At 39.9% G+C, this 9471-nt stretch overlaps 1 protein-coding gene across 1 annotated transcript in view; it reads left to right on the forward strand.

Annotated features, from left to right (window-relative positions):
* The window catches only part of MAP3K19 (mitogen-activated protein kinase kinase kinase 19), a 73077-nt gene extending 69234 nt beyond the window's left edge, over nt 1-3843 (forward strand). Inside the window, exon 10 of the mRNA XM_011970310.1 lies at nt 3410-3843. Within this exon, the coding sequence (XP_011825700.1) occupies nt 3410-3476 (67 nt within the window). The 3' untranslated portion in view covers nt 3477-3843. The remainder of the gene's footprint in view (nt 1-3409) is intronic.
* Nucleotides 3844-9471: the final 5628 nt, after the last annotated feature.

Here is a 9471-nt window from a genome sequence, read left to right on the forward strand (position 1 = left end):
ACCATAATCAAGTGAGTTTTATACTAGTGATGCAGGGATGGTTTCACATGCACAAAACAATAAACATGATACATCACATTAACAGAATGAAGGACAAAAACAATATGACCATCTCAATAGAAACAGAAAAGGCATTTTCTAAATCCAACATCCCTTCATGATAAAAACTATCAACAAACTAGGCATAGAAAGAACATACCTCAATATAATAGGCCATATATGACAAACCCACAGCTAACAACATACAGAATGCGGTAAAGGTGAAAGTCTTTCTTCTTAGAACTGGAACAAGAGAAGGATGCCCACTTTCACCACTCCTATTCAACATAGTATTGGAAGTTCTAGCCAGAGTGATTAGGCAAGAGAAACAATAAAAGGCATTCAGGCTGGGCGTGGTAGCTCATGCCTGTAATCCCAGCATTTTGCAGGGCTGAGGCAGGCAGATCACGAGGTCAAGAGATAGAGACCATCCTGGCTAACACAGTGAAACCCCATCTCTACTAAAAACATAAAAAATTAGCCGGGTGTGGTGCCGGGAGCCTGTAGTTCCAGCTACTCAGGAGGCTGAGGCAGGAGAATGGCGTGAACCCGGGAGGTGGAGCTTGCAGTGAGCTGAGATTGTGCCACTGCACTCCAGCCTGGGTGACAGAGCGAGACTCCATCTCAAAAATAAAATAAAATAAAATAAAATAAAAGGCATTCAAACTGGAAAAGAGAAAGTCAAACTGTGCCTCTTTGCAGGTGACGTGATCTTATAGCTAGAAAAACCTAACGACTCCACCAAAAACTCTTAGATCAATTCAGTAAAGTTGCAGGATAGAAAATTAACATACAAAAATCTGTAGTGTTTCTATATACCAGTGAAGTAGCTGAAAAAGAAATCAAGAAGGCAATCCCATTTAAAATGGCTACAAAAAGAAAATAAAATACCTGGGAACAAATGTAACCAAGGAGGTGAAAGACCTCTACAAGGAAAACTACAGAACATTGATGAAATAAACTACAAAACATTGATGAAAAAAATTGAAGACACAAACGAATGTTCATGGGTCACATGAATCAATATTGTTAAAATGGTCATACTAACCAAAGTCATCTATGGATTCAATAAAACCTCTATCAAAATACCAATGTAATTTTTCACAGAAATATATAAAAAACAGTCCTAAAATTTGTGTGGAACCAAAAAGGAGCTGAAAGAGCCAAAGCAATACTGAGCAAAAAGAACAAAGCGGGAGGCATCACACTATGTCACTTCAAAATATACACAAAATATATACAAAATATATTACAAGTCTATAGTAACCAAAACAGCATGGTATTGGTATAAAAACTAATAGAACAGAGCAGAGAACCCAGAAATAAGTCCCATATGTAAACCAACTTATTTTTGACAAAGGGACCAAGAACACATACCAGGGAATTGACACCCCCCTCTTCAATATATGGTGCATATTTATATGCAGATGAATGAAGCTAGACCCCTATCTCACCATATACAAAAATCAACTCAAAATTGATTAAGTACCTAAACATAAGACTCAAAACTATAAAACAACTCGAAGAAAACACAGGGAAACACTCCAGGGTATTGGTCTGTATAGAAGCTCTTTAATATATAGTTCAATTTGTCTATTTTTGGTTTTGTCACCTGTGCTTTTAAGGCAAAAGAAATCACAGAGTGAAGAGACAACCTGTTGAATAGGAGAAAATATTTGCAAAATGTTCATCCAATAAGAAACATATCTCAAAAGAAGACACAAATAGCTGACAGGTATATGAAGAAATGCTTAACATCACTAATCAACAAGGAAATGCAAATTAAAACCACCAGGAGATACCATCTTATCCCAGTTAAAAATGGCTACTATTAAAAACACACAAAAATAACAGATGCTGGCAAGAATGTATAGATAAGGGAACTCATGTACTGTTGAGTGTGAATGTAAATTAATACAGCCATTATGGAAAACAGTATGGAGATTTCTCAAAAACAAAAAAAAAACAAAGAAAAAAAACAACTAAAAATAGAACTACCTGCCGTATGATCCAGCAATCCTCCTACTGAGTATTTATCCAAAGGAAAGAAAATCATTATCTCTAAGGGATACCTGCATCCTCACGCTCATTGCAGCAGTATTCACAATAACAAAGGTATGGACCCACCTAAGTGTCCCTCAACAGATGAATGGATAAAGAAAACTTAGTATATATATACAACAGAATGCTACTCAGCCATAAAAAAAATGAAATCTTATAATTTTCAGCAACATAGATGGATCTGGAGTTCATTTTCTTAAGTAAAATATGCCAGGCCCAGCAAGAGAAATATCACATGTTCTCACTCTTATGTGGGAGCTACGAAAGTAGATCTCATGGAGATAGAAAGTAAAATGATAGTTATCAGAGGCTGGGAAGGGTGTGTATGTGGTGGGGCAGGGAGGATAAGAGGGGTTGGTTAATGGGTACATAATTAGATAGAAGGAATAAATTCCAGTGTTTGATAACAGAGCAGGGTGACTAATTAACAACAATGTATTCTGTATTTCAAACAGCTAGAAAAGCAGACTCGAAATGTTCCTGACACATAGAAATGATAAATACTCATTATATATCAATAAAGAAAGTGGTTGCACAATGGTGGAGGGTAGGGGAAGTTACCTGTTTGTTAAAGCCTTAATAAATATTTATGTATCTGAAAAAAATATATCAAAAGATAGCTAATTTAACCAAAAGAATGCCTCTGGAATAGGCCATTGAAGCTAATTATTGACTATTTCATTAGCTCATTGGTTCATTAACTGGCTCATTGACTGATACCTTTCTAACATCTTTTGAATTTCTTGAAGTAAAAAATTATGCCACAATAGTACTGAACAACTGTCTCCCTCTATCTTATGTTAATCCAGGAGTGCCCGAAATGGGATTATTTCAATTAATCACCAAAGCATATTTGAATATCTATTTTAAAAAGTCTTTTCAATTCTGGATTTTAATGCTTCTAAATTTTAAAAGTAAATGTAAGTGTGAATTTTACCATATGTAAATTAGACTCCAAACAAATTGAACAAAAGTACAATGGGAAATTAGGGCCTAGTTTTCAATCACAATAGCTACCACTATTCGAACAAGTACTATGCTGTTGTTTAAAAGTTGTATATATATTATTCAATTCTCTCAATGAATTAGGTATTATTGTTATCTCCATCTTACTGGTGAGGAGGGTTTTAGTCACTTACTTAAGGTCACACAGCTAAAAATTGGAGACTGGACTCAACCCAAGTCTGTTTGACTATCATAAGTTGTATTTCCATCTTTAAAGTCTGCATTTAAGTAGATCTCATTGGCAGTCTCATTACTGGGTGCTGCTGTTTCTAATGTGTTTTTCCCTTCTTTTTTCCCTTCTTAGGGACCAGCATGAGCGACCTTCTGCTCTCCAGCTCCTGAAGCACTCCTTCTTGGAGAGAAGTCACTGAACATACATCAAGAGTTTCTTTCCAGTTCCACTGCAGATGCTCCCTTATTGCTTAATTGTGGGGACGATGGCTAAGCGATCTTTGTTTCCCTACTGAAAATTCAGTCTAACCCAGTTTAACTAGATCCTATGGAGTCACTAAATGGAAGCTTCAGTTACATATTAGCCTGCTCAAGTGTCAGACATGATTACTTATAGTATCAGAAGAAAGTTTCTTAATAACAACAAAAAACATATTTCAGTGTTTACAGTTTTGATTGTCCAGGAACTACATTCTCTACTGCTTTACATGACATTTCCTTTTATTTTTGGCCTGTCCTGTCAATTTTTTAATGATGTTAGTTTAAAATAAATTGTAAAAACAACTTATATTTTCTTGCTTGGTGAGTAAAGACGCTTACTTAATTCGTCCAAAGCAGACTAAAGGCAGGAAGGTAAGTTAAAGAGATTCTAGATTCTGCACTTTGGCAGCAATCTTAGCCTTAAAGATTCTAGGAGGTTCAAGGCCTAATAGGAGGAGGTGAGGGCCTCGGCATTTCATTATCAGAGGGCCCCTAAACTCCTCAGATGTCTCCAAGAAATTGTGCTAGTTAAGGTGGCATCATAAATCTTGGGCTCTGTTTTCTCTGCAATTTATTTGTAGTGATTTGAAGTTTTTGTTTGTTTGTTTGTTTGAGATGGAGTCTTGCTCTGTTGCCCAGGCTGGAGTGCAGTGGCATGATCTCTGCTCACTGCAAGCTCCGCCTCCTGGGTTCATACCATTCTCCTGCCTCAGCCTCTGGAGTAGCTGGGACTACAGGCGCCCGCCACCACACCTGGCTAATTGTTTTGTATTTTTAGTAGAGACGGGTTTCATCGTGTTAGCCAGGACGGTCTTGATCTTCTAACCTCGTGATCCGCCTGCCTTGGCCTCCCGAAGTGCTGGGATTATAGGCGTGAGCCACCGCGCCCAGCGATTTGAAGTTTTTATCTATTTGCAGTGAATCAGGTTATTTCCATATGCAGAACTAGCTAAGCCTAAACCAGTTGGTAGGACAAAAGCTAGTTCTGGTAAGGGAAGGATGAGTCAACACACAAATTTTTCCAGAGACCTTTGCTCATTTCATCTGAATAGTTACCTCTGTTGAGGTCATCCTTCAAATACTGCCATTCCCAGAACATTAGTAGACCTCACAAAAGTGAGCATGGATGAGTTAGTAGTATTACAAGTCATTTTAAGTTGGTGGATTAAGCTATATATATATATATACACACACACACACACACACATTTTTTTTTTTTAAATCTGAGTCTTAAACTCTATTGCCCAGGCTGGAGTGCAGTGGCATGATCTCAGCTCACTGCAACAACCTCCGCCTGCCAGGTTCAAGTGATTCTTTTGCCTGAGCCTCCCGAGTAGGTGGGATTACAGTTGCCCACCACCACACCCAGCTAATTTTTGTATTTTTTGTAGAAATGGGGTTTCACCATGTTGGCCAAGATGGGGTTTCACTGTGTTGGCCAGGTTGGTCTCAAACTCCTGACCTCAAGTGATCCACCTGCTTCAGCCTCCCAAAGTGCTGGGATTACAGGTGTGAGCCACTGTGCCCGGCCAGGATTAAGCATGTTTCCATTGCTGTTGATCTTACTCATCCACTAAACTTCACATCTACTGTTGTGGTTTTTTTTTTTTTTGAGATGGGAGTCTCGCTCTGTCGCCCAGGCTGAAGTGCAGTGGAGTGATCTTGGCTCAGTGCAACCTCTGCCACCTGGGTTCAAGTGATTCTCCTGTCTCAGCCTCCCGAGTAGCTGAGATTAAAGGCACCTGCCACCGCGCCTGGCTCATTTTTGTAGTTTTAGTAGAGATGGGGTTTCACCATCTTGGCCAGGCTGGTCTTGAACTCCTGACCTCATGATCCACCCACCTCGGCCTCCCAGTGTTGGGATTACAGATGTGAGCCAACATGCCCAGCCAGCACCTATTGCTCTAAGCTATAGTCACAGATATTTTTATTGGCTGCCATCATTTCAAGGTGGTTCAACTACAAATTACCTTTAGGAGTATTCTAATACTAGTATCAGGATTTGTCAAAACCAAGCTGCTTTAGTTTTTATGAAATAAATGTGAAATGCTGTCCAGGTGAGGTAAAAACAGATTTTACTTTGGACGTGTAACATTAGATGAGTCTTTGTCGGTATACCTTTTCTTAAATTTCTTTTTTTTCCATATTTAAGAAATTAAGGGAAGAATATGTCCTTTATTTTACTTGCTTGTATCTCAACATGACCAGAAACAACATAACTTTGAAAGGTTAGGGCTTATTCCTTTTCCATTTTGGAGGGATTTTCAGCATTCTTTCAAATCTGAATATTATATTGGATTTTAAAGCAACTATTTATAATCAAGCCTGTTAAACCCTATGGGGAAAGGGCAAAGAGTAAGACATGTTAATACTGTGTATAGAGATCACAGTAATAAGACACATGAAGTTGGTGTTAACAAGTTTACTCCTATTCTACTGAAATATAAGGATACTGAAGACAATTTTGGAATATTGAACAGAAACTTCAAAATGCTTAAGTTTTCCCTGGGCAGGGTGGCTCACGCCTGTAATCCCAGCACTTTGGGAGGCCGAGGCGGGTGGATCACTTGAGGTCAGGAGTTCGAGATCAGCCTGGCCAACATGCTGAAACCCCGTCTCTACTAAAAATACAAAAAATTAGCTGGGCATGGTGGCATGTGCCTGTAATCCCAATTACTTGGGAGACTGAGGTGGGAGAATCGCTTGAACCTGGAAGGCAGAGGTTGCAGTGAGCCGAGATCGCACCACTGCACTCCAGTCTGGGCAACAAAAGCGAAACTCCATCTCAAAAAAACAAAACAAAGCAAAAGAAACTGAAATTTTCAATAGGCAAGCCTTGGTCCTCAAAGCTTCTGTGTTTTTGTTATTCACTGTGTTTAAGACATGACCAATTGTTTGGAATTACACTCTTCATTATAATTGCCCACGTGTGCTCTCTTCCTTTTGAAGAGGGTCTGAAAGAATGTTGGGAGTGGAGGTAGGTTGGGGCTGGGATAGCTAGCATTCACTGAGCTCTCGGCAGAAAAAGGCACATCACTTCTTTCTAGCTGCTGATTGGGATGGCAGTATCATTCTTCCTTTATTAAACAAAGAACAGGGTTCAGAGGTAGCTTTCTTAAGGCTATCCAACTCAAGGTGGGAGTTGGATTGTCACCCATAAAGCTCTTCCCTGCTGCCTCCCACAAACTCATAGTTTATAAATGGTAGCAGTCACATCCTAGTTTTACCGAGTCCAGTGAAATACCACTGTGATGACGATAGATACAGCAGTCCAGTTCTTGATTTTGAGTACTTTAATGGTGTGAAAAGCTTTTCATTGTTCACTTAGCAGTAATATTGTCCTCCCTTCCATGAGCATCACCCTTTTCACCAGGCACAACCGCTGAGTTTTCAATCACATTGAAAACTCACATTATGTGCTAAATTCCTGTATACTCTGGGCCCAAGCTCAACCAAATACATTTTAACCCCCAAGTTCTAAAAAGTAGATCTACAGCATCTCCTTAACTGTAACCTACTTTAGTCATACACTGTGTAATGAGTAGCTCCAAGATAATAACCCACTTAATCTGCTCAAGGAGCAGCCAAAAGCTACCTACCATCACCTACCAGGCCGTCTTTATTCTTCATACGAGCTGCACTTAATTCAGTTGAAAGCAGCTATTTAAATGTAGAAACTTGCATTTTAAAAATATTTCCAGGTGATTCTGCCAGTTAAAAAATCTCTGGTGTAAGCAACTTCTATCTCTACTGGTAATAAAGTTTTTAAAAAGTTTGTATATGCCATTACACTGTCAAGTTTATAGAGGATAGTGCTTTTTCCTACTGACAGGACATGACATTATGAAAATCCATGGCTGAATTCATCCATAAGGCAGTCACTAACAGGCTGACGTGAAAGATGAAAGAAAACTGACCTCCTCAACTGTGTCTGAACATTTGAAAGGTCTAAGTAAGATTCTTAATTTCATGGCAATACAATAAAAATCTTTCATCAGTGAGGCCCTACATTGTATTGGGAGGTGGTGTTGAGGGGAAGGAATAGGCAGGTCATACGCTACAGTTAAAATAAAAACATACAATTTATTATATTGAAAAGTGCAGGGGACAGGGGTGAAGGAATACACAAATGAACTTGGATGAGTTTGGTTAGATTGAATTACTTGCTTTGTAAAGTTAAAACCCATCCAATTTATTATGATAATAGAACAAGCCCTTACTGATGTCAGTACCAGTGAGACAAATCTCTTAACTGTGATACAAAAAATATTTGTTACATTTAGGCTGAAAATGTTTTATTTTTAATTTTTAAAAATTATTCTTGTTTTGAGATAGAGTCTTGCTCTGTTGCCTAGGCTGGAGTGCAGTGGCGCTATCTCGGCTCACTGCAACCTCTGCCTCCCAGGCTCAAGAGATTCTCTCCTGCCTCAGCCTCCTGAGTAGCTGGGACTATAGGCACGCACTGCGATGCCTGGCTAAATTTTATTTTTTAGTAGAGATGGGGTTTCACCATGTTATCCAGGCTGCTCTCGAACTCCTGACCTCAGGTGACTCCCGCCTTGGCCTCCCAAAGTGCTGGGATTACAGGCGTTAGCCACTGTGCCCAGCCTGAAAATGTATTTTAAAAGTGATTTTTCTATCCTAATTCTACTTTATCAAAGTTATTGCAATTAGCTTGCATTTTCTTTCACGTGGAAGGTGCAGGGAAATTGCTGGGAAGGGGAGGGAAGTTGGCGAGCGGCCTTATTAAAGAACAGCTTATGTTTAAATATTTTTGAAGGGGCCGGGCGTGGTGGCTCACACCTGTAATCTTAGCACTTTTGCAGGCAAAGGTGGGCGGACTGCTTGAACCCAGGAGTTTGAGACCACCCTGGGCAACATGTTAAAACTCCATTCTACCAAAAAAAAAAAAAAACCCAAAAACCCAACCCAAAATTAGTCAGGCACATGGTGGCACATGCCTGTAGTCCCAGCTACTCAGGAGGCTGAGGTTGGCTGATCACTTGAGCCTGGGAGGCAGAGGCTACAGTAAGCCAAAAATCACACCACTGTACTGCAGCTTGGGTGAGAGTGAGACCTTGTCTCAAAAAATAAAAAATTTTAAGTAGGTAATTCCCCTTCCAGATAATTGCAATTATTTGTGCTTTTTATGGGAGTGATGCAAGAGGTTAGACAAGAAAATCTTAAAACAGAAATCAGAATGAACAATTTAAGAGAATTCTGGACACAGCAGGAATGCAGTATTTAATACGTTCCAGTTACACACCTGGATTGGCCTTCATCATTCCATCCAGTATCCCAAATCTACCCCTCTATTAGGATTCTCTTTAATGGTATTCTATCTAGCTTTCCTTGACAATCCAAGCCTTACACAACTCTATGACGAACAGGTATGACTACTAACACTTTATAGGGAAGAAAATCAAAGCATGAGATCAAGTAATTCACCCAGTCCTTCTGTTATTAAATGGTAGGGCTGAGACTAGAGCATGGACCATCTAATCCCAGAGCCTGCACTCCTGAATGATACATGAAATTACTTGGATAAAGGGTCAATTATACTAGAGATCTCACATTTCCCAGGGACTGAAAGTTACTTCTGTTGTTGTCAAGGAGTCTCACTTTGTCTCCAAGGCTGGAGTGCAGTGGCACGATCTTGGGCTCACTGCAACCTCTGCCTCCTGGGTTCAAGCGATTCTCTTGCCTCAGCCTCCCAAGTAGCTGGGATCACAGGCACGCGCCACCACACCCGGCTAAGTTTCGTATTTTTAGTACAGACAGAGTTTCACCATGTTGACCAGGCTGGTTTGAATTCCTGACCTCAGGTGATCCGCCCGCCTTGGCCTCCCAAAGTGCTGGGATTACAGGCATGAGCCACTGCGCCACACCTGCAAGTTACTTCTGATTCACATCAAGACATGTTAGAGCCTTGGA

Source organism: Mandrillus leucophaeus, unplaced genomic scaffold (assembly GCF_000951045.1).
Source record: "Mandrillus leucophaeus isolate KB7577 unplaced genomic scaffold, Mleu.le_1.0 Scaffold94, whole genome shotgun sequence".
NCBI classification, from domain to species: domain Eukaryota; kingdom Metazoa; phylum Chordata; class Mammalia; order Primates; family Cercopithecidae; genus Mandrillus; species Mandrillus leucophaeus.